Below are 26,359 nucleotides of genomic sequence, written 5' to 3' on the forward strand. Positions count from 1 at the left end.
TCACGTTGGCCCGGCAAACACCAACTCCTAGCTCGCACGCTCCACAAACACTGGGGCCTCCCAGCCCCTCCCGGGACCCTTTGCGCCGCGCACCAGAAAGCCGTGGCGTGCTTTGGCTCGGAAGGGCCGCCGTAGGCTCTGGGTTGCCATGGAAACATAGCTACCATCACTATGTCGTTGCAACGGACGCCTCAGTCGCGGGTATTCGTGGAACTGGTTCCCTGGGCTGACCGGGGCCGGGAGAACAATGCGGTCTCGGGCGGTGAGGCGCTGCCCGGCCTCCGCCGCCCCGGCCCCTCAGCACAGGCCCAAAGCGCGACCCGCGAGGTGCACGTGAGCGGCACTGCGGAGGTGTCTGCGAGCCCTGACCGCGCGCAGGTGGCGGTGCTGGTGAGCAGCACCAAGGAGGCAGCGGCTGAGGCCAAGAAGAGCGTTTGCCGCCGCCTGGACTACATCACGCAGAGCCTCCGACAGCAGGGCCTGCAGGTGAGAGCTTCGTGAGGGAGGCCTCGGGCGGAACTTCCGGCCCCGCGGGTCCCTGCGGGAGGCGGCGTGGAGGGGCTGGAGGGTCAGGGGCACGTTGGTCTCCCGGTACTACTGAGGCCGCGACCTGGCCGACGGAAACTTGCGGCCGGCGACGTATTGCCGATACCTGAGGTAAGCTTACCTTACTGAGGTAAGCCTCAGTGGCTTATAAAGTGAAAGAATGCAAATCGAGTAAGTTTTTATTTGGTGGTATTTGTCGCCAATAATTTTGTTTTTAACCTCGATAGGATGAACTGTCAGGCCTGACCATTAGATGTAAAATGGTTGCCTAAGTCCGTGTACTACACACTAATCATTCTTTGTTTTGATTCTTCACCATGCAGTTGGCAAGCGGAAAGCGTGGCCTGCTCCCTCCCCACCGGGTGAGGCTTCGCATTAAGTGGCTTTTCAGCATTTTTCCGCCGACAGTAACGTGGGGAGGAAAAATGAATTCCATTTAAAAATGTCTGCAATATTTTTCGTTTTGAACTTTCAAAACACTTAAGCCAACATGTTGTAGATGCCACACAAATGAAATACTGCTACGTTTTAACGAGAGATGTCGGTGAAACAAACACTAACTACATCTTAGCTCCACTTCTAAAAAGGAAAGAAGCGAACCAGCTTTATTTAATCTGAACAACAGCTTTGTGAGTCAGGTTTTAATATCCCCGTTTAGATTTAAAGAGGTTAAATAATGCTCTAAATTTCAGGTAGGTTGGTATTTGTTGTCTTCTTGAAACTAAAATCCGCTTTTTTTCCAGCCACAGTTGCCTCCAGATAATTGGAATACAAGAAAATTAGAAGCCACAGAATGGGTCAACTATCCCAATTTCCTCATTTTACACAGTAGGACTCAAAAGGCCAGAATTGTGATTTATCCAGGGTAACACCAAGTTCATAACAATGCTTCCTGCCTATTGTTAAACATGACCCACACCTAAAAAGCAAGTCTTTAAGGAAAAAATATATTTGTACTGCATTTACTAGTATAGTTATTTAAAAAGTCAATTGGAAAAGATGTCTTAATTACTTCACAGTTTAAAAGAATTCAAATACTTATAACCAATGTGAATTAAATGGTTTAATATGTAGAAAAAATTTCCTCAAAATAACTGTTGTCCCTGCTGCAGTCCTGTTTGCATAATATAACTAATTCTTAAGTTATTTATGTAAAATGTATACCAAGTTCACATGGCTGTAACTTCTAATATGTAAAACAATAAATTACTGCATTAACTTAATTACATTAGGGTTCAGTGTTCAAGGCAAGAGATAGAAGGTCAGTAATCTACCCATTATCTTTGCTAATGGAAGAAAGCAGTCATGTAGATGATTTGTTCAGTAGATAATGCAAAAAATCATATTACTTTTCAGGATGAATTATAATGGGTTTTCGCAAAGTCTTTATTCATTTTAGACTTTGGAGTTTGGGTTTTATAAACATCACTGCCCTACTTAAAGGTTTCCTCGTATTCAGGTTACTCTGCTTAATAGATGGAGCCTACTTCTCTGTTATTTCCTGTTATCTCGCCTCTCCTGTTATGTTAGCTGATGCCCATTTTTTCCTTTAAGAACCAACCAACCTCACCTCCTTGGCATTCCTTTTCTAACATAACACTAGTGTCTGTCATACCACACTCCATTTCCCACTTGTAATAAAACTTAGTCTGTATTTTAATTCTTGCTTTACTGGTGTCTTCTTCATATTCTAAACCTCTCCAGAGCACAGACCTTTTTGTATCACTTGCTTTGCATTCATGGGCTATACTTTATATATATAACATTTTGCTTTGTGGTTTGCATGTTCTCTTCATAGGCTGTAAGCTCCAGTATTTGCCTACTCATAATTGTATATTTTTTTTTGATAAATGTGTAATAGTTGCTGTGCACCAAAAATAGAGAATGAGTAAAACATAGGTACTGTGCTGAAGGAGTCTCATGATAGGAATAAACTAATATATAGTAAGTGTTATGAAGAAAATGTGTTCAGAAAGCTGTAGACAGAGCATGGAGAAAGGCTTTGTTTGCTATAATGAGGAGTTTGGATATTATTGGCTATATAAAAAAAAAAAAAAAAACCCTGCTTAATGCTAGACCTTTTACAAATGTTATCTCATTTGATACTCATTCCGACCACATGAAAATGCATTTCAATTGCTGTTTATGGTTGAGAACTCACAGGATCCGAGTGATTATTGGCAGGGAGCCCGCCCAAGGTCACACAGCTAGGAAGTGGCAAAGTTTAGACTCTAGTCAAGAATTTTGACCTCAAAACCCTTGCTCTTAACCACTGTAGTGTGTTGCTGCTTTATTGTCTTGGCAGTGGGTGATTAAGTTTTAAGTAGGGGATGTAGCAGATGCTATTGATACCCCACACTTGTATCCCTTGGCACTTCACATTTGTGTGCATACAGGCCCAACTTCCATCTGCCAACACTTGTTAATTCCTTGCCAGTTTTTCCTGGCTCCACCTACAAGTGGGCCAGTCAGTAGTGCCAGAGAATTAACCCCTCCTCAAGCTCTAGCAGCCTTGAACTAACAACTGAGAGGGGAAAGACACCTTCCCTCTTGGGCAGCTTAATTCTGAGGTACGTGTTCTGCCTTATTGCCAGAGTTTCTCTGCAGATAAAAGTTCCAGTTGCCCACAGTGGTGACTGCTTGGCAATACATACTTTAATGGCTTACTTTCCTTCCATTTCACTTCCCACTCCCCTACAGTGTTTCTTGGGATCATCTTAAAAAATTAACTGCTTAGGGACGCCTGGGTGGCTCAGTGGTTGAGTGTCTGCCTGTGGCTCAGGGTGTGATCCCAGAGTTCCAGGATGGAGTCCCACATTGGGCTCCCTGCATGGAGCCTGCTTCTCCGTCTGCCTATGTCTCTGCCTCTCTCTGTGTCTCTCATGAATAAATAAATAAAAATCTTTAGGGCAGCCTTCGGCCCAGGGCTTGATCCTGGAGACCCGGGATTGAGTCCCATGTCGGGCTCCCTGCATGGAGCCTGCTTCTCCCTCTGCCTGTGTCTCTGCCTCTCTCTCTCTCTCTCTCTCTGTGTGTGTCTCTCTCTCTTTCAAAAAAGAATAAATAAAAATCCTTAAAAAAAAATTAACTGTTTATACTCACATCCTTGGCTCAGAGTCTGTTTCTGGATGTGCTCAAATTAAGATAGGGAGTAGTAGGAATAGATTGAATATATCATACAAGTTGGCTTCAGCTTTTCATTATTGAAAATGGTGACAAAATTAATATCCTTGTTGCTAGGTATTTATACATGTTCTTAATTATGCTTTTTGATTTTGGGTTTTTTTTTTTTTTTTAAGATTTTTATTTATTTATTTATTTATTTGTGAGAGATAAAGAGAGAGGCAAAGACATAGACAGAGGGAGGAGAAGCAGGCTCCATGCAGGGAGCCCGATGTGGGACTCAATCCCGGGACTCCAGGATCACACCCTGAGCCAAAGGCAGATGTTCAACCACTGAGCCACCCAGGCATCCCTAATTATGTTTTTTGGACATTAATTCCTGGTTTATACAAACTTTCAGGCTTATGAAAAATTACAGTCTAGGATGAAAAGTTTACACTAGGCATAATGGGCATAATTTTTTTTAATTTTGCCAATTCAGTAAAAAAATGTTACTGTCACTTCCAATGTTTTATGTTTTTTTCACATTTGAAGTTAAACTTTATTTCATGTAAATTGCCAATTCATAATACTTTGTCCATTTTTTCTGTTGTTTTTTCTTTATTAATTTAAGGGATCTTTTTAAAAATTAGTTTCTACTGTACAGTATAATGATTCAACAATCTTGTACATTTCTCAGTGCTCATCGAGATTATTATACTCTTGGGATGCCTGGGTGGCTCAGCAGTTGAGCGTCTGCCTTCAGCTCAGGTTGTGATCCCAGGATCAGGGATCGAGTCCCACATCCCACTCCTTGCGGGGAGCCTACTTCTCCCTCTGCCTGTGTCTCTGCCTCTCTCTCTCTCTCTCTCTCTGTGCCTCTCATGAATAAATAAATATTTTTTAAAAAGATAGTTGTACTCTTAATCCCCTTTATCGATTTATCTATATCCCACTCCCCACTTCCCTCTGACAACCACCAGTTTGTTCTCAGTAGTTAAATCTTTTTTTGTCTCTCTTTTTTTTTCCTTGTTTGGTCAATTGCTTTGTTTCTTAAATTCCACATATGAATATAATCATATGGTATTTGTTTTTTTGCTGGCTGATTTATTTTACTTAGCATTATATCTTCTAGATCCAACATATTGATGGCTGAGTTATGGTCCAATGTGTGTGTGTTTGAATGTCTGTCAGACATCTTCTTTATCCATTCACCTATGGATGGACACTTAGGTTGCTTCTATATTTTGGTTATTGTAAATAATGCTGCAATGGACATAGGGATGCAGGTATCTTTTTGAATTAGTGTTTGTGTCTTCTTTGGGTAAATACCAGCAGTAGAATTACTTATCATATGGTAATTCTATTTTTAACTTTTTGAGGAACCTCCATATGGTTTACACAGTGGTTGCACCAGTCTGTATTCCCACCAGTCACGTACAGGTTTCCTTTTTCCCCGCATCTTCACCGACATTTGTTATTCTTGTTTTTGATTTTAGCCACTCTGACATAATAAGGTGGTATCTCATTGTAGTTTTAATTTGCATTTCCTTGAGGTGAGTGGCATTGAGCATCTTTTCATGTGTTTGTTGGCCATCTGTATGCCTTCTTTGGAAAAATCTATATTCAGGTCCTCTGCCCATTTTTTAATTGGATTATTTGTTTTTGTGGTGATGAGTTGTATAAATTCTTTATCTCCTTTGGATATTTCAGATATATTATTTAAAATTATTTCTCCCTTTCAGTAAGTTGCCTTTTTGTTTTGTTGATGATTTTCTTCCCCGTGCAGAAGCTTTTTATTTTGGTGTAGTCCCAGTAGTTTAATTTTGCTTTTGTTTCCCTTGCCAGAGGAGACATATTTAGAAAAAAGTTTCTATGGCTAATATCAAGGAAATTATTGCTTGTGTTTTCTCCTAGAAATTCTATGGTTTCAGATCTTGCATTTAGGCCTTTAATCCATTTTGAGTTTATTTTTATGTATAGTGTGAGAAAGTGGTCCAGTTTCATTCTTTTGCATGCAGCTGTCCAATTTTCCCAGTACCATTTGTTGAAGAGACTGCCTTTTTCCCATTGTATATTCTTGCATCCTTTGTCATAGATTAATTAATTGTCATAGGCCATATAAGTGTGGGATTATTTCTGAGCTCTATTCCGTTCCACTGGTATGCATCTATTTTTGTGCCAATATTTACTGTTTTGATTACTGCTGCTTCGTAGTGTATCTTGATATCTGGGATTGTGATACTTCTGGCTTTGATCTTCTTTTTTCAAGATTAAGGGAACTTTATCAACAACTCTGTCTTCCACGTATTGCAAAAAATTCTCCCAATTTCATCTTTGCCATATACCTTTTACAGTATTGAACATACAAAATGTTTAAGTTTTATTTAGACAAATTCATTAATCTTTTCTATATGTTTCTTGCCTTTGGTGTAACACTTATTGGATCCTTCCGAAGCTTAAGGTTATATAACTATTAACTAATATTTCCTGGAACCTTTAGGGACCCTTGATACTACTTAAATATTTGGTGTGTGGGAATTCACTTTGGTGTAAGGAAAAGGGTTTTGTTTTCTCCTAAATGGGTAAGTTGCTGTACTGAAATCATGTACTGAAATCTTATCTTTTACTGCATGTGCAAGAAGTTAACTTGAATTGCCCTTAAAAACAAAAAGTATGGGCAGCCTGGGTGGCTCAGTGGCTTAGCGCTGCCTTCAACCCAGGATGTGGTCCTGAAGACCCAGGATCGAGTCCCACATCAGGCTCCCTGCATGGAGCCTGCTTCTCCCTCTGCCTATGTCTGTGCCAATCTCTCTCTCTCTCTTTCTCTCTCTCATGAATAAATAAGTAAAATATTTTTTTAAAAAAGTATTATTAAAAAAAAAGTATTTTAAGAATTATAATAATAAAAATTAAAAGTATTGCTTTCATAATCTTAAATGAATAATATGCACATCAGGTATGCAATGGTCAAGGCTCTGTTTTGATGCAGTTCTCCTGGCTTTCCTGTGCTTCCTGCATGATACTAAAATGGCTACAATATTCCCAAGCCTTATACCACGTACTGTACCATAACAAGAAAGTCAATAGTTCTTATTTCCTGCAACCATATAAAAACAAATACTCCTGTAGTTCACAGGACATGTTAAATGGACGATCTAAATTGTCTGGCCAGAGAAATGGCATATACTAATTAGTGTACATTTAGATTTCTGCCCATTTTTTAACCTAATCTTGTAGCAAATTAGGTGTGATAATCCTGAATGGTTTAGACCTAATCCGGATTTACCTTTAACCACATAGTTGCTGCTCAGAGAGATTAGGGGCAGATTGTATGTCATGAGGATTCCATATTGCTTGCTGTGCCTGTTGTTTTGAAATGTTACTGGTATTATATTTGCAATCTTCAGACATTCTTGGATTAGTTTTGGAATACTAGTTCTTTGATCCTGGTTATGCTGCTACATTAGTACCACATTATTTAAATTATTATAGCTTTGTAAAACATTTGAAAGGCAAGTTCTGCCCTCATTACTTTTCTACTAGAAGATTTCCTGTCTGCAAGGGACATGTTAAATTACACCACAGGGATACAATCAGAAAATCCAGAGAGTGTAAAATTCTGGAGTCCAAATAAAACTTCTTTTCATATTTTGCAGTATTCATATATTAATTTCAAGAGAATTATTGATTTTACAATATTGCATCCTGGTCCGTTTTTTCAAGCATTTTTTTTTTTGTGTGTGTGTGTGTGAAGTTCTGTGGTTTTCTTCATGTTTGTCCTTTTTAAGTGTATTCCAGCCATGACAAGGTTTTTTTATACCTATTGAGAATGTTACCTTGCTGCCTTCATAGACTTAAGTAGTTATTTTTATACTGACCTTTTTGTCTTTTAAAATCTGCCCTTTATATTTGGATATAAAATAGCTTCCCTGGAGCCTAGTTGGGAAAACTTAATGGACTAGGCTAGTATATTTTAGTATTTTTTTAGTTCGTACCCAAAATGGCAGGATTTCCCAATCTTTGCACTATTTTTAACATCCTAGATTAGATAATTCTTTGTTTGCCGTCCTATGCATTTTAGAATATTTAGCTATATTCCTGACCCCTACCCATCACATGACCAACTTGTCCTCAGTTACCTGGGACTGTTCCAGTTTTCCTAGAATTAGTCCCATGTCTTAGGAACCTCCTCAGTTTCTAGTAAACAGAAGCATTTATTCAGTGTCTACTTAGGACATTATAAAAGTGTACTTCTCTAGCCCATTTTAACAATCAAGTATGTCTCTAGACATTAGCTAATTTCCCTGGGGAGCAAAATTGCCTTCTGCTTAGGAACCATTACCCTACAGATAACCAGAAAAAGCTCATATTTTGTGTGGGAGCCCACCAGTCAGACATTACCAGGAATATATCTATGATGAAACAAATTTAGGCTTATTTAGCATGATCAGCAGACTCCTATAACATCCAGAAGGCTTTATGTACAAATAATTCCTCATATGTATACCAGTCTAAGTTCATACTTTTTGTACAAGCTAATGTAAAAATTACTACAAACAGAGTGACAATGATGAAATTTTCAGCAAGTATTTGTAGACTTTGAATTTACTTCATGTAACTTTTAGGAAAGTTTTAAACATCAAGCAAATCAGTTCTTTCTGCATACTCTGTTATTCTGATTTTAATAAGTTCAGGTTTCTGCTTTATGTTTTAGAGTCCCTGCATTTAGTAGCCAAACCTTTAGTAATTATACTCTTGTACTTTCTGCTTCAGGCAGAAAATGTAACTGTGACAAAGGATTTTAGAAGAGTGGAAAATGCTTATCACATGGAGGCAGAGGTATGTACTTATCATAACATAATTGGAAACAGCATGACTTTATGGGGACAATTTGCATTTATTTTACTCTTGAACTGAAATGTACAGGAAAAATGCTTCCCATGGTATTGATAAAAGATTATTTTTCTCAAAATCATTTTTGGTGTTAATATCTGTGGGTTTTTTAAAGTTTTTTTTTTTTTTTTTTTTAAGTAATCTCTACACTCAACATGGGGCTTGAATTCATAGCCCCAAGATCAAGAGTCGCATGCTCTTACCACTGAGCCAGCTAGGCACCCCTGCGTGAGCTTTTAAAATAAATTTTAATGAGATTTATTTGAGAGAAATTGTTTTGAAATGGAATAAAAATAGCAAGGAGGAAGTGGCAGTTAATTGCCACCTGAATAAAATTTTAGTAAAGTTACCACTTCATGAGCAGGAAACACTACTGGAGAGAAATTTCTTCTTCTCAGATAAAAAGCAAATTAATAAAGTCCTTACATAAGGATTGACACACTTTTCAACATTCTTTTTTTATAATGCAATTTTACTGTGTTTGTGGTAAGTTAAATTTTATTTCAAAATAAAAACCACTTGTGGGCACCAGGGTGATTCAGCATCCAACTCTTGATTTGGGCTTGGGTCATGATCTTAGGGTCATGAGATGAGCCCTGCATTGGGCTCTGTGATCACTGAGGAGTCTGCTTGAGATTCTCTCTCTCTAAAATAAATAAATCTTTAAAAATAACCACTTGGGGCATCTGGCTGGCTTATGAGTAGAGCTTTCAACTTTTGATCTTGGGGTTATGAGTTCAAGCCCCCTATTGGGTTTAGAGATTACTTACAAATAAAATCTTTAAGGGCGCCTTGATAGCTCAGTTGGTTAAACATCTGGCTTGGGCCCAGGTCATAATCTCAGGGTCCTGGGATCCAGCTGAATTGGGCTCCCCACTCAGCAGGGAGTCTGCTTGTCCTACCCCTTCTGCCCCCTCCTCCCCTTTACCCCTTCCCCTGCTCATGCTTTCTCTCTCTCAAATAAATCTTTAAAAATAAATTCTTCAGAATAAATAATTTTAAAAATATAAATAAAAACTATTCAACCTTTGCCCAAGTTAAAAAGAACAAAATATTTTTGTATACTCAATGATAACATTTAGTTCCTACAATTGCCTATACTTTTTACTTATCTTTAAAGATTTTATGATCTGGATTTTATGAAATCATGTTATTATTTGTTATACAATTATGTTATAATTGTAGTTAGATTATAGGACTGCTATTTGTTTCAGCTTCCAAACATCTTGGGATTATGTGCGAGGTCCATACTGCCTGCTTGTCACAGGAAGCAAACAAGAATGGAGTTAGAGTGGACTCTTATTTATCTAGGCAGATTATCTTTAGAGGTGGGAAATATCTTGAGAAATCATCTAGTCCTACCTTCAGGCATATAATATGTTATTTTTCTAATTTTAAGGATATAATTTTAATCTCAGATAACCTGGGCTCAGACTTCTCAAAGACTGTTACAAGAATTAGAATAGAAATTGGTTTCTTACCTCTTTGAGATAGTAATTTCTACAAACATTGTTGCTCCAATACTAATTTTAATGGTTTTGTGATTTTCAACTTAAAATTGAACTATCTCAAGGGATTTTTAAATTACTTAGGATAATTTTATGGATCCACATGGCAAAATTTATTTTATAATAGGGACTGAAAAGTATCTTTCAAAACAGGATAAAGGGGAGCTGGGGAAATGGGCAAAATGGGTGAAAGGGAGCGAGAGATAACCTGCTTTCAGTTATGGAATGAGTAAACTATGGAGATGAAGGGTACAGCATAGGGAATATGGTCAGTGGTATTATAATAGTGTTGTACGGTGACAGATGGTGGCCACACTTCTTGTGAGCATAGAGGGTATAGACTTATTGGACACCTGGCTGGCTTGGTTAGTGACTCTCCATCTTGGGGTTGTAAGTTTGAGCCCCATATTGGGTGTAGAGATTACTTAAAATCTTAAAAAGGGTATAGATTTGTTGAATCACTGTTTTATACCTGAAACTAATGTAACATTGTGTGCCAACTGTACTTCAGTTTTAAAAAGGAGTTATTTTAAAAAGGGAGTTATGAATCTTCTCAGATAAGAAAAGTTTTAATATGACTTTTATGATATACACTATGATATCATTGTTTCATTTCAATTGTTTTCTTAAAATAGATTTTTCTGTTTGGGGGATCTCTGGGTAATATTCACAAGAGAGACTGGGTGTCAAAAAAAAAAATCAACACAACAGGATGAAGAACAGAGTGGTAAGAATCCGTTTTATGGAGATCAAAAGCCAGGAGTATTCTGGAACTCCTCCAGTAGTTACTACCTGTCAGGGCTTTAGGCTGTAGTGAATGTACATTGGCTCAGGTTATCTTTTAAGTATCTTAAGTTAATGGGCTTTATTGTGAAGATACAGGAAGGAAGGAGGAAAAGGAATGGTCCCAGCAAATACATAGGCCTCATGGAAAATGGGCATGTTTTTTAGACAGCTGTTTTAGGGACCCACTGTACAGTTACAAAAAACGCTTTAGAGGGACACCTGGGTAGCTCAGCATTTGAGTGTCTGTCTTTGGCTCAGGGCGTGATCCTGGAGCTCCAGGATCAAGTCCTGCATCAGGCTCCTGCGGGGAGTCTGCTTCTCCCTCTGCCTCTCTCTCCATGTCTCTCATGAATAAATAAATAAATCTTAAAAAAAAAAATGCATTAGAGCTGCTTGTTTTGCTATAAGAAGATGACTAAATGAGGACTTGGCTAAACACCGCTCCTCTTCTGCTGTATTTACTTCTTAATGTCTTGTACTCATTTTCTTCAGAAAATGTTTATATTTTATAGGGCTCTCTGATAGCCAGAATTCTTAAATCCTGCAATCTAATACATGATTGCTCTTAGGTTAGCATCAGCAGTCAGTGGAGACCAGGGTGGTGGGGTCACAAGGTACAAAATGATGTCTAACATATACCAATATTCTCATGGACAGTTAAATATACAAAGTAAGATCAGATAGTAGAACATTATTTTACATAATAACTAAAATTTTCATCCTGAAAGGCACTTTAAAGATTCTTTATCTATAAACTTCTACCTACCCTGCTGCTTCTCTTTATTTTAAAGATAATCAAAAGTTAGAAATTATATAAGTGCACGAGTATAAAAAGTTTATTCCATCTTCAGACATCTAATCATAATACAAAATTTTGTAACATTAAGCCAGGATAGACTCACTATTATTCATCCATTATGTACCTCTTCAAGAACAAAAGGCTATAATACTTGTTCCTTCAGGTAGATACTTGGAAGTTCAGTATCATGTTGATGCTACTTTTTTCTTCTCCAGGGGTAAGAATCCCCAATTTCTTTAGTCATCATTTCTTATAATAAGACAAACTCTTTATCGAGTCGACCAATTTCCATCTAAAGCACCTAAGCTATAGTGAACCAGCCCGTATGAGAAAAAGATGACTATCTCCTTATCTTGAAATGTTGAAAAATGAACTTCTAGCACTTGCATCACATTGTTTCCTTCTTTTGAGCTCAGTTATAATTAATAATTACAATTTGCTGAACTGCCTTTCTCACATACTGCTTTAAATCATATTTCTATTTTATATTTTGTTATTGCTACTTCAAAATGAAGTATAAGTTTTATATTTATCTCTGTAAAATTTTATCCACTAGGTTTGACCTGTGTTTTGAGCCTATAGGATCTTTTTGGGTCTTGATTTTATCAAGCAGTGTTTATATTCTATCCTGCCAGCTTTCTGTCACCTGCTGATCTGATCATCTGTGTACCCATCTGTGTAATTAATAAAAATATTAAGTAGCATTAATCAACTATGACCCTAACCAACAATGTTGCCATGAAGACTGTATGTCAGTATATCCCAATATTTGTCTAAATAAGTAAAATATAAAGCCTTTAGAGCTACAGTATTTCTCTAATAACTTGCCAGCTAGGAAGTCAAGTTTAGTACATCATGACTTGTTCTTAATAATCTCAAATCTACATGCTCAATAGGTTGGCCTTTGGATAGAAATAATTTGGCAGTGGTTCAGAAGATAGAGATTAGAAGAAAAGCATAAGTTGGTGAACCTCACTCTTAGGAATAAAAGCAAAATTAAAAGTCAGATGAGTTGTCTACATCTCATCAAGAAACTCAAGACTTTAGAGAACTTTACAAGATTTTAGTATTAGATTCCTGTGTTCTTATTTTGTTATTCCTGATGCCTTCTTGGAGGACCGTTAATGTGAAAAAGACTTGTATTCTTTTCTTCAGAGACAGGACCAAGAAAGCAGGGAGAGATTTAAAGAGGAAAGAAAAGAATAGATTGTGGCAGTACCAAAAAGAAAAGAAAATATGCAAAGTGCTTGAGGCCTGTGGCAATGGAACAAAATGAATCAAAAGGCCTTATCTTCTTTCCTTCTCATAAAAACTTTTTTCTTTCCTAATTTCTTATAAACTAATTTTTAAAATAATCTGTTCTAGAATCTCGCCTAGAATCGAAAAGAGTCTAGCTTACTACATGTAGTTTGTTCAGTATTATAGCCACCTGCCTTTTATGGAAATTAGAACTACCAAGTATTTTTAAAAAGGCCTTTGGCTGTTTCTTTATGGTAATTGAGATTAGCAATAATTCAGAAGTCTCATTTGCAGATATTTTTAATAAACTGAGATTTGATTTATCCAATAAGAGACAAATTTATTAGAGGCACTTAAAATCTCACCTACTTGGGGGGTACCTGGCTGGCTTAGTCAGCAGAGCATGCAACTCTTAATCTTGGGGTCATGAGTTTGAACGCCATATTGGGAGTAGAGTTTTTTTTTTTTTTTTTTTTTAAGATTTTATGTATTTATTCATGAGAGACACAGAGAGAAACAGAGGCAGAGACACAGCCAGAGGGAGAAGCAGGCTCCATGCAGGGAGCCTGACCTGGGACTTGATCCCAGGACTCCAGGATCACGCCCTGGGCCGAAGGCAGGCACCAAACTGCTGAGCCACCCAGTGATCCCCTAGAGTTTACTTTAAAAAAAAAAAAAAAAAAGTCTATTTTGGAATTCAGTTTCTTTTTTAGTACCGAAATTTCTAATGAGTTTTCTTGACCAAGGAGATGGGAAGTACTTATGTATCAACCTGTTTTGTAATTTAATATACCTAGTACAAGAGAGTATATAAAATAGGTTTATGTGTATACATTTGTAATCACATTATTTTGCCATGATAAAACAAATGAGAATTATGAATATGATATATGAATTTATCTTAAATTTTATCTTCAGGGCAGCCCGGGTGGCTCAGTGGTTTAGTGCTGCCTTCAGCCCAGGGCATGATCCTGGAGACCCGGGGTCGAGTCCCATGTCAGGCTCCCTGCATAGAGCCTGCTTCTCCCTCTGCCTGTGTCTCTGCCTCTCTGTCTCTCTCTGTCTCTCTCATGAATAAATAAATAAAATATTTTTAAAAATAAAATCAAATAAATAAATTAATTAATTAATTAAATTAATTTTATCTTCAATATATGAGATAGATTAAAACTTTTTTTATCCTGAATAGCTCTTAAAAATTGTGATGCAACATCTCTATTCTTTAGTAAAGTGACTCCTGCCTCATTAATTTGGATTTCTTTCGAGCTATGTATTGATTATATACCATATTGCTGAATTTAAAAGCCGAAGTTCAGGGCATTGGCAGGCTTTATTTCTTTTATTTCTTGTTAATCATTTAACCCACATATTCCTAAACTATAGTTTGCCCATGGTTTGGGACAAAGAGCTGATAGTCTGTTTATAAATGTAGATGTGGGATCCCTGGGTGGCTCAGTGGTTTAACGCCTGCCTTCAGCCCAGGGCGTGATCCTGGAGTCCCGGGATCGAGTCCTGCATCAGGCTCCCTGCATGAAGCCTGCTTCTCCCTCTGCCTGTGTCTCTGCCTCTCTCTCTCTCTGTGTCTCTCATGAATAAATAAATAAAATCTGTAAAATGAATTAATGAGTGAATGAATGTAGATTTAATTCTAAAAGCTACATCTGCTAACTTTTTAAGTCATGGTAATGATAAGAGGGATGCAAGGCAGACTCTTGTTTGACCAGTTCCAGAGCTGATTGCAACAGAGAGTTCTTCCTGCTTTTTATAGAAGTAGAGCAAACCAAGTACTACATGGTAAACCTGATTTTGTGGGATTAGATTTGCCTCAGATAATTAGGGGTGGAGAGGACTCGAAAAACAACTAGTATCAGCAAACTTCTTAGGAATTTTCATTGTCCTTTCCTCCATATGCTTTTTTTTTTTTAAAGATTTATTTGAGAGAAAGAGAGAAGCAGAGGCAGAGGGAGAAGCAGATTCCCTGCTGAGCGAGAAGCCCAAACGTGGGGTTGGATCCTAGGATCTTGAGAGCATGACCAAGAAAGCTGAGCTGAAAGCAGATGGTTCACCCACTGAACCACCCAGGTGCCCCTACTTTTTTTTTTTTTTTAATAGCAAAGAATACCAAGAGGGCATGTTTCATAGGAAAGCAGGTATACTTATAAAAATTATTTTTGTTTTAAGCAATCAGGGTAGAAATTGGAACAATTTCTTTAAATAAAATTTATTTCAGGGACGCTGGATGGGGCAATAGAATAAGCCTCCTCTTGGTTTCCATTCAGGTCATGATCTTGAGATCGAGCTTCATGTCAGGCTCTGAGCTCAGCAAGGAGTCTGCTAAAGTTTCTCTCTCCCTCTCCCTCTCCCCCTCCCTGCACTTGTTCACTGTCTCTCTCTAAAATAAATCTTTAAACTCAATAAAATATAATTCAAGGGCTATGTTCTTATATAGCAAAGAATTACTTTTGTTGCCACTTGGAACCTGTTATGCTCAATCACTCTAATCTGCATGCAGAGAAAGCCTTTGAACTCTGAAATTTAGTTACCCTCCAACTTCTATAAAAGCACTGTAAATCTTGCCATATTTCATTATATGTAATGAAATGTATGTACAGTGCCTTTGTGACTGTTATAGATTAAATATAACAACAAAAGACAAGACTTTTTTCCATATTTAGACTATGCAAATGCAGAAAAGTATGATCTGTATTTTTTTTTTTTTTTTTGAGAGAGAGCACAGCAGGGAGGGGCAGAGGGAGAGAGAGAATCTTAAGCATTTGGGGCTCAATCTCATGACCCTGATATTGTGACCTTTGTGGAAACTGAGTTGGATGCTTAACTGACTGAGCCAGCCAGGCATCCCTGTATTTGTTTTCATACTTTTTAAAAGATTATTTATTTATTTACTTATTTGAGAGAAAGAGAGAGAGTACAAGTTGGGGAAGGGGCAGAGGAAGAGAATCTTCAAGCAGATTCCCTGCTGAGCACAGACCCTGACAAGGGGTTCAATCTAACGAACCTGATATTATGACCTGAGCCAAAGAGTCAGATGCTCAACTCACTGGGCCACCCAGGCACCCCTGTATTTATTATTAAAGGCAGCTATAAAAAAAAAAAAAAAGGCAGCTATAGGCATTTTGGAGCTTTGATTTTCAACCAGGAAGGAAATGCAATTTTGGAAACTCTCTAGAAGTTAAAAACTAGCACCCTGGGTAAGGCTGAGAGATTGATTTTTCACTAATAGACTGATATTTTAACTAATACCATAGAGTATTTAAAAAAAAAAAAAAAAGGAAAGGAAACTATCAGACTTCCCTTCAAAAGAGAAGACTTCTGCTTCTGGCTAAGATAGAATAACATTGACTAGATTTACCTTCCCACCTGAAACCAAAAAATGGACAAAGTGTATGAAATAGTTTTCAAAAGGGTGGACATAAGGCAATGAAACACAGTGATCCCTGAGAAAAAAAGAAGTAAAAGTCCTACTGTGTCAGAGTGCCTGGGTGGCTCAGTCGGTTAAGCACTTGCCTTCAGCTCAGATCATGATCCCAGGGTCCTGGGACCAAGTCCCACATCAGGCTCCCTGCTCAGTGGGGAGCCTGATTCTCCCTCTCTCTCCTCTCCCTGCTCATATACTATCTCTCTAGTAAATAAATAAAATCTTTTTAAAAAGAAAAAAAAAGTCCTACCATGTCCTAGATCACTTTCTTAAGAGAGTGTCCAGGCAGCTTCACAGGGAAGGGAACCCACACAGAGCCTGGCAAACTCCTTGTATTGAAGAAATAGAATTGAGAGCCCAAACAAGACAAGACAGCTAGAGCTTGTAGGAGAGTAAAGGGCTGCACAAAAAGAGGTCTTCAGAAACTACAGAGGGGACCCCTCCTCCCCAACCTTCACCAAGTACTCAGCAGAATACCCATCAGCACATGTATGTGCAGAAATGACCTGAGGCTAAGTAAAGAATTCCCCCAAAAGATTAGAGGGAACAGTGTTTGAACATACAGGGTTTGGGTACAGCCCCAGCCAGGCTAGGAAATCTTGATTCATAGGGCTTGAAGTAGAGTATACAGAAGTGTCCTGCCATTAGGGAGTAATAATTAGCACCAGATGGAACATTACTCTATTCCCACCTAACAAATCTTAAAAGCAAACCTAAAGAGATCAGTTTCCCAGTTAGCTGAATTCTAGAACAAATAAAGAATATTTATAGAAATAGAAGAATATCCAATACCTCCCATAAAGTGAAAGATTACCTGGCATGCAAAGTATCATGGAAACAAAGCTCACAATAAGGAGAAAAAACTAACCCAGAACCAATATAGATGTTAGAATAAACAGGCAGGATCATTAGTTACTATAACTGTATTTCATATGTTCAAAAGTTAAATATAGAGGCTACTTTTTAAAAGTTTAATAAAATTTAATAAAATAATTTAGTTTTCAGTATCAAATAGCTTTATCTGTCACATATTATAATAAAATGACCTCATTGTTATTTGGCTTTACCTTTTTTACTCATATTTACAGAAAATCTTGAAAGAATAGATCAGGCATGAAAATAATTTCAAGTGTCATTTCATTTACAGGTCTGCATTACATTTACTGAATTTGGAAAAATGCAAAATATTTGTAACTTTCTTGTTGAAAAGCTAGATAGCTCTGTTGTTATTAGCCAACCCCAGTTCTATCATACTCCAGGTTCTGTTGAGAATCTTCGGTAAGTTAAGTATATCTTTACCTAAATTATCAACTAATTAAACAAAACTATTCAGTGCTAGAGTTTATTGAATGTCATATTAATAATCTCTGCATTTAATCCCTAAGACGCCAAGCCTGTCTTGTTGCTGTTGAGAACGCATGGCGCAAAGCTCAAGAAGTCTGTAACCTTGTTGGCCAAACTCTAGGAAAACCTTTATTAATCAAAGAAGAAGAAACGAAAGAATGGGAAGGCCAAATAGATGATCTCCAGTCATCCAGACTCTCAAGTTCATTAACTGTCCAACAAAAAATCAAAAGTGCGACAATACATGCTGCTTCAAAAGTATTTATAACTTTTGAAGTAAAAGGGAAAGAGAAGAAAAGAAAAAACCTCTGAAATTCCAACCGAAATGTTTGTATAATTTTATTTTTATACTTTTTATGTTTGTTTTTGTCCTGAAAATATATATTGTGTAGTATATAATATTTCTCCCCAAAATCTGTCAATCCTGGAATACAGTCCCACAAATAGCTAAGTTTACTTTCTATTTTTAAAAACTTACTATGGAAAATGCTCTGAAAATAAATGTGTTATACGTGCACAATTATATACTGATAATATAAGTGATGTAAGAAATTTTTATATTTCTACTACAGGAATAAATATTGGCAGTTATTAGCATGATTCTTAACACTAATAGAAAGGATGAGGAACACCTATCTTTTGATAAAAGGGTAGTGAGGTATACTAGGAAAATATTTTGATGCCAGAAATAAAATATATGGACCAGATCCTCTTCACCAGAATCCTATGATTATATAAGCATTCTCCAATACAAATAAAGACAAGCCACATATGTAACTTAAAACTACCTAGTAGACATGTATAAAAAAAGTAAAATGTAAAAAATTTTTAAAAAGCAGTTAGAACTAAGTTTAATATTTTAATCTGTCTAAAATACTATAATTTCAGCATATAATCAGTATTTTAAAAAATAATGGATATTTATATTTTTTATACTAAGTTTTCAAAATATGTACACTTCATGTTATAACAAATCTTAATTCAGATGCTAAGTTTTCATCAGAAATGCTTGATCTGTATTTCATAAAATGTAGTGAAAAACTAGATTCACACACACAGGTTGTTCCAGACATGCTTAAAAGAGCTAGTAACTGCATCAAGCAGCAATTTCAAGTAGCAATTTTCAAATTAAAAGTTTTAAAAATTTAAAATTCTGTTCCTTGATTGTATTTACCATATTTTAAGTTCTTGAAAGTGGTTAATGGCTACTGTGTGGGACAGTGCATGATTTTACACTGAGATAATGATCCTTAAGTCTATTTGAGATGTAGCAGCAAGTACAATGCATTGCTATTGCATTGCACATTATCTACAGGTGTGTTCATAAGCCATGACTGTTGTTACTTAGCATAGGTTTCCCATTCCCCACCATAAAGCTGTAGGTCCTAGGGTTTTTCCTCTGACCTATCTCCATACTCATATACCAATATTTTTTTCCTATAGCACACTCCAGGATGTAGTTTATATCCCACCACTTTCTTAAGTGGCACTGAAATAGTTTTATTCATCTCTTCTGTTGTGTCCTTGGCAGGAGGGAATGTGAAAGCTACGAAGAAAAGTTTTAGAATCCAACACCCTGTGTTCAAATCTGACTTTACTACTACTACAATGTAAGCTCCTTTAAAATGAAGATCCTATGTGGTTCACAGCTGCATTCCCAGACCCAGCATAGTATCAGGGCCAACACAGAGCAGGCTCTCAAATAATCTGCTGGGCAAATTTACCAGATGTGTAAACTTCGCAAGCAAGGCACTTTGTCTTTAAGCTTCTTTCCTCACCAATAAAATGAGGCTAAATACCTACCTTGCAATGTTACTATAAGGATTAAAGTTGATAAATACAAGACCATAAGAATAATGCCTCGCACACCATAGCTGTCACTTAATAAACAATAGCCATTATAGCAACTGTATTCTTTGATTACTGTCAATTCAACTAAAAGTTGGCTCTCCCAAGTCTTCCATATTAAGATAGATTTTTAAATATATGAAAAATAGCATTATCACAAAACCAGTTTAGGATATGTTTTTATTTCAAAAAGGGCTAAATAAATTATATTTTAGCTTTTATTTATCCAGTTGGATAGAAAAACATATTGGGACTGAACAGCAACAACAAAAAATTGTGGGACGCCTGGGTGGCTCAGCGGTTGAGCACCTGCCTTCTGCCCAGGCTGTGATCCTGGAGTCCCGGGATGGAGTCCCACATTAGGTTCCCTGCACGGAGGCTGCTTTTCTCTCTGCCCATGTCTCTGCCTCTCTCTCTGTGTGTCTCTAATGAATAAATGAATAAAATCTTTATAAAAAATTGTTTATGCTCAATAAAAATTTAATTATGTGGGTAGGTTTTTTTTAGCTATAGCTTCATTATATGGTTTCATCATATTTGGTAAACAAAGTTTTCAGCTTACAATGAAATACCTAAAAACAAATTCTAAGTTACCAAACACTTTTTAGAATTTACAGGAATTTTTAAAGATAGTGCTTTAAAAAAAAGAAAAACTTGTAAAATGGGCAGTCCTGCAATTCTGTAGAGTGGCTAAGAGAAAAAAATCATTAAAGATTGGACTGGTTTAGGTATGACATACCATGTGCTCAAGACTAAGGGTATCAGATTTAGTTGTCAGTTGGTAGCAGTTTAATTTCTGACACATGGCATATACTGGCATCTCACAATGACTTAGGGGACCTGTGCCACAAAGCCTGCTGGGAAAAGCCTATCCCAAACTTAACCCTGACAAAATTTCTTTATTCTGAACCCCCTTTTTAAAAAATCCTTCCAGATAGCAGCAAATTATATTTGCTGTTTTCTGAAAGAAAAAAAATTTTCCCATTTGGGTATCTGAATAGACCCACTATACTCCAAACATCTTTGTAAAAGGAAATACTATTAAGTAAATTTTCTTAATATTACTGATAAAATTTAGGATTCTATTCAGTTACATGGTAAAGATTACATTTTTTATAGTAGCAATATACCTTATTTTTAAGTATCCGTGTTCTTGACAGTTAATTTTAGTGCAATGTAAATAAATAAGACCTAGAAAAATAGTTTGTAACTTAAGATGCTTTACTTAATACCCCATAATCATTATTATGTCCTCAGGAATGTAGGTCGAGGATGCCCTAATTCTGTCTGACTTGTTGATAAGAACTTGATAGCAAGGAATTCTTCTCACTGGCCTAAAAATATAAAAACATGAATTACAAGGTCAAATATGGGAGTTAATATATTATCTACATTACAAAATTGTATGGGAGGCAAATGCTTTACTACTCATTCCCAAAAAAGCCCACTATATAAATTAGTTTAAAATAACATTTACTATTTTTATGCATATTGTATTTATAACTAAATAGCTTCTCATAATCTAATGTGGCCTAAATTAATATGTTCAGTTTTGTTTAAAACACTAGAATTCAGTGGCTAATCCAAGCCAAACACTGCTCTCAGGATAATGTAATAGGTTTTTTTCAAGAGGAATGATTTATGCTATTTTATTAGAAGAATAACACTTTTTATAACCTGTTTATCAGGATATTTCTGTCTCAGCGACTCTTCTGGAGCTCTGGTTTCAGCATCCCAACCAACAGTTATGCCCAGTTAGCCACATTCCTTGTGGATGATCACCAATCCTACCTCTAAACAGTTTCCACCCAGCCTTAGTTTCCATACTAAAGGATGAAAAGCCTAGGTGGCTGGAGAAACTGCTAATCTAAATTATCCTAAAACCAGTTAAATCCCTAAATTAAAAAAATTTTAAAAATATCCTTCAAATATCAATGTTACTTACCATCTGATGGGGGTGGGATGTGTGCCTGTATTTTAAAATACAAAGTTTCTGTCACTCATCCTCTGCTTCCTTTCTGCAGACAATTTTGGGTGAAGAGTTCAAAAACAGAGTAATAGCTCCAATAGTACACACACATCAGGTTTACACTGATCCCATTAATTACATACTAATTATGTTTCGCCTGTCTTTACACAAGACTATGAGCTCCTTAACAGCAGGGCTATATCTTAAATATTTCTTTTCCCAGTATCTCCGGCTAATAAAAGGCTAAGAAGAGGAAAAGTTGGCTGGCAGATATTTTGTTTTATTCCCTATCAGAGGGATAGCATTTATAGCAGAGTACTTGAATGCTGGTACACATAGAAGTAGGGAAGGAAGATGCAAAGCACTGATTCCAGAATGTATGTTCAAAATGTTTGCATATTTTAAATGCATATTTTAAACTAAATGGGCTAAATGGGTATATACTTTAATTCCTCCAAAGCTTAGCTTTCTCAGAAAAGTCTGTGACTATACAACAACAAATATTTTATTGTCTAAACTAGTCTCTTAAATTATTTCAGAACCTATACTCACTTTAAGCTTACAGATCAGTGTGTATCTCTGCCTTTCATCCCTTGGCACAACCGAGTCATTATCGCTTGTGCCACACAAACCTCACCGATAGGACATAACATACTGCTCAGGGAAAGTTGGCTTTTGAAATTCTAATTGCAACCACTGTAAAACTGCATCTAATAAATTTAGTTAACTTAGAACTTTTAATAAACAGATGCTTAAATTGAATTTGTTTCCATTAGCATTATTTTACTTTCAAAGCTATTTTAGAAAATCATATTTATATCTGATAGCAGTAATGCATTTGTAACTCATACAAAAAGTTTTTATGCTTTTTACCTTTTACTGAATCAGTCATATTTATTGTAATTCCATTTAAAAAGAATTAGTACAACGATTCAAATATATCAACTCTAGCCCAACTAAGTAAATAACATCAAAAGAAAAATTTTCTTAGTTTATGCTAAATGAATCATGGAAAGTCTAAGATATTATATTCTATATTGGAGTGGGGGTAAGGTATAATTAACTCAATGTTGAATCTCAACCAAATAAAATACAAAATTATTTTCAATATATCAAATATTTCACTTAGTTCAGAACCTGTAAGATAAGCATGAATTTCTTTTTCATCGTCATTGTACCTATTTCAAAAATGATAAAAATGCAGTGATTATAAACTGATGTGTCTTTGTGAAGAAACCAATATGAATATGCAGCAGAAACCTTTAAAAAATGTATTTGCACGGGCAGCCCGGGTGGCTCAGCGGTTTAGCGCCGCCTTCAGCCCACGGCCTGATCCTGGAGACCTAGGATTGAGTCCCATGTCAGGCTCCTGCATGGAGCCTGCTTCTCCCTCTACCTGTGTCTCTGCCTCTCTCTCTCTCTCTCTGTGTCTCTCATAAATAAATGAAATCTTTAAAAAAAACTATTTGCAAACCACAGAGGTCAGCATATATCTGAGGAATGACTATTGGTTTCATTTTGTAGAAGTGATATTCTACATATTCTAAAAATATTTATTCTAAAATGTTACTACTAACCATATTCTAAAATGTTACTACTCTTAAACATTACATTCATCTAAAATATTCAGTTGTGGGGATCCCTGGGTGGCTCAGTGGTTTAACACCTGCCTTCGGCCTGGGGCGTGATCCTGGAGATCCAGGATCAAGTCTCACATTGGGCTCCCTGCATGGAGCCTGCTTCTTTCTCTGCCTGTGTCTCTGCCTCTCTCTCTCTCTCTCTCTCTCTCTCTGTCTCTCATGAATAAATAAATAAAATATTTTTAAAAAAAATATTCAGTTGTGTAGTACTTCATTTGAATACTACAGAATTTTCTCACTAATATTAAATTCAACACATTAGAAGTGTTTTATGTAAATGTTTAGACACTTCATTAACCAGTAATATTAACTAATGATATTTCATATTATTTGGGAATAACTCTGGAAACATAACACTACAGCAACCACACCACTGAATAACTGAGAACATCTGCAGCTCTTGAGAATGTACAGATTCTAGCCACTTATGCTACCACGGTATCCCTGAAGGCAGGAAAGTAGAGGCCCCAGCAGTATCCACACAGACCAACCAACTAGTGCTTTTCTATGTGTGAACTAGAGTGTTAGAAAGGGAACATGAGAGTTGAATGAATAATAAACTTCTTGGAAGACAGCATGGTGTGACAGTAGTATCGTTTCCAGAGATAAAAATGGAGGTTATACTTTCTGCTACTTATCAGAACTATTATCCAAGCCTTTTGAACACTTGTAGATAAATGCGATGCACCTAAGTGAGTATGAAGACTAGAAAGAAACATATAAATCTAAAGGATTTTTAAAATCTAGGATCAGGAATATGGAATGCAGTGCAGCTGTAATGCTACACTTAAAACATTATTTATGAAAAGGGGTAAAAGCTAAAATTAAAATGCTTGAAATTAATAAAAAATCAAAATTTTAAGTATTTTCTTTAAAAAATAATAAATTCTGAATACTCTTCTCTGCTTCCTACCCTGTCTCACATTACAAACTGCTATTTCTCATGAATGTTCCCTATCTAGTCATAGAAAGGATAAACAGCCCAAAAGCTAGCACATGAGTGCCCTTAACTGAGTCAGCTATAGCACAAATAAAAGGTCAGATGTCTTTTAGTTTTTGCCACTAAGAACTCAGATGAATTATGGATGAAGAGGTTTTCATGACTGATTTAGAAAACAGTGGATCAAGTGTTTTAAACTATCAAGTCTTAATAATAGTGTCAGAAAATAAGGTATATTGTGTTGTCTACAGCAGAGTTCTTTTTTCATACTCTTTCTACAGCAGAGTTCTTTTTCATACCCTTTCCAGGCAAGCCTAAAATAATCTGGGACAAAAGTTGGAATAAATATCAAGTTACCTAATTATTTCTTACAGTTTTTCTCATTTATAGAAAAATCAAATCACAAAAATGTCAAAATAAATTATTTTTACTTTCAAGGTTTGAAATGGACTTTGGATAATCCTCTTATATTTGTAGTACTCATTAAACTATTCCATTTACTAGATGACTGTAGTCAGTGATATCCCTTTGCCAATAATTATTTTTAGATCACTTTTCATTCTCAAGTGGTCTTAATGCTTTAAAATTCACGGATTTCCATTATCTGAAAAATTATATTAATATTTATGTGTATGTACAGACCTAGGTACATAGACATATAAGTCAACAAACTAAAAGAAAGGAACTTCTCCTTTGCTGTATCTCCATTACTATTAATGTTTAAAGAAAATGAATGCCTTCTCTTTTTAAATTTTTTTTAAAGATTTATTTTAGAGAGTGAAAGCACAAGCTGGTGGGTCAGAGGGAGAGGAAGAGAATCTCAAGCAGACACCGCACTGAGTAGGAACCCACTTGGGGCTCAACCTCACCACCCTGAGGTCACAACCTAAGCCAAAACCAAGAGTCAGATGCTTAAACAGCTGTGCCACCCAGGCACCCTTGCCTCCTCTTTTTAAAATAGGAAGTAATTATTCTTAACTCCCTGGTCTTTAAAATATTTATGCAGGAATAACATGGATTCAGTAAGTACTAAGTAGACTACTAGAAACCTGATAAATCTTCCAGATGATCAGAAAAGACATTTCCTAACTTCATTTTGTACACAGTATCTTAATTCAAAAAATTCTTTGGAAAGGGTATGTGCAAGCCAGAAATCAGATTAGGACTCAAAGGCAAAATCTGAAAGCAGATTTATGTCACATAAATGTACACTACCTTCACTTTAATAACCAGTGTTTCATATGCATCATCCATGCTTTCATTCTCTGGAATGACCATCTAAAACCATCTCCAAAATCAGAAAACATTAAAAATAAAATGCTTAAAGTAAGAATTTACATATTAATATATTTAATATATAGAAAATGATGCTGCTTATTACATAATGTCTACTATCATCAGACAGGGACTCCTCTTTTATCCACCCACACTGAGTTAATCTGTATAAAAGTAAGAGAAAATAGACCTTTCTCATGAAACAAGTGTATTAAAGTACACAAACACACACACACACTCCATATCATGACCAGTAAATTTTCTGTTGTTTGTGAAATAAGGTGTCAGAACTTCAGATTATTTTATCACAAAAATATAATCTTCCAATTAGAAATGTATAATCTGTCTATATATTTTTCTGCATTTCTATAGTAATTTTTTTCCTTACAGCCTATTTCCTTATTCCACAAGGAATCTTTTTCTCATTTTATGCATGTTGTTTAAAAGGAATATAAATCAGATAAAATTTATTTAGAAAAAGCTTTTAGGAGCATATTATTTTTAGAAAGTGAAATATACCTTATACGGCAATTGGTTACCTCTGGAATACTTCAGAGTTTTTTTCCTTGTAGGGTAAAAGGTGGTCATCTAATTAAAAAGAATTCTAAAGTCCTACATACCAATATTTAGCATTGATATGTGATTTATAATAATATTCTGCTACAGTTCTCTGATGCCCCAAGAATTCGCAAAACTGCAAAACAAAATGATGGAGACTCTTGGGTAAAAAGCAGATGTACGGAAGCCAAAAAACTTACCACATCCTCTGCCTCAGTCCTCACCAACATGACACATGGTACCTGTCTGAATCAGCAAGAATGACATGGATATTTCTTTTCCCCAAAAGGATAAGTAGAATATACACCAATAAATTGCTGAATGTAAGATTTTCTGTCTGCTGGAATAAATGCACCATCAAGTATACGGAAGACTGTATATTCTTTACTTTTGAATATGGTTTCTTTTCCAACTATATTAGGAAATGACAGATGAAATAAAGTGAACAAAGGACAAAGGTCACTTTTCCATTA

General features: G+C 36.2%; 1 protein-coding gene and 1 long non-coding RNA gene across 7 annotated transcripts in view; one reads left to right on the forward strand and one right to left on the reverse strand.

Moving 5' to 3' along the window:
• Window positions 1-26,223, forward strand: IRAK1BP1 (interleukin 1 receptor associated kinase 1 binding protein 1). Of its 5 annotated transcripts, none has more exons than XM_038554578.1 (6): window positions 1-486; window positions 870-908; window positions 8,425-8,490; window positions 17,460-17,590; window positions 17,698-17,983; window positions 25,995-26,223. In XM_038554578.1, the coding sequence occupies exons 1-5, from the start codon at window positions 172-174 to the stop codon at window positions 17,966-17,968; spliced, it is 822 nt and encodes a 273-aa protein (XP_038410506.1). In that variant the 5' UTR covers window positions 1-171; the 3' UTR covers window positions 17,969-17,983; window positions 25,995-26,223. The 5 variants fall into 5 exon arrangements, with proteins under 5 accessions (XP_038410506.1, XP_038410507.1, XP_038410509.1 ...); XM_038554579.1 differs by lacking the exon at window positions 25,995-26,223 and adding an exon at window positions 19,188-19,886; XM_038554577.1 differs by lacking the exon at window positions 25,995-26,223 and having other exon boundaries at window positions 7-486; window positions 17,698-18,807.
• Window positions 19,871-26,359, reverse strand: part of LOC102153751 — an 11,117-nt gene continuing 4,628 nt past the window's right edge. For both annotated transcript variants that reach the window (XR_005367937.1, XR_005367938.1), the window contains exons 5-8: window positions 26,087-26,132; window positions 21,450-21,522; window positions 20,737-20,838; window positions 19,871-19,929 (exon numbers count right to left, since the gene is read on the reverse strand). This is a non-coding gene — a long non-coding RNA (uncharacterized LOC102153751). The remainder of the gene's footprint in view (window positions 19,930-20,736; window positions 20,839-21,449; window positions 21,523-26,086; window positions 26,133-26,359) is intronic.

Source organism: Canis lupus, chromosome 12, assembly GCF_011100685.1.
Source record: "Canis lupus familiaris isolate Mischka breed German Shepherd chromosome 12, alternate assembly UU_Cfam_GSD_1.0, whole genome shotgun sequence".
Classification (NCBI taxonomy): Eukaryota; Metazoa; Chordata; class Mammalia; order Carnivora; family Canidae; genus Canis; species Canis lupus.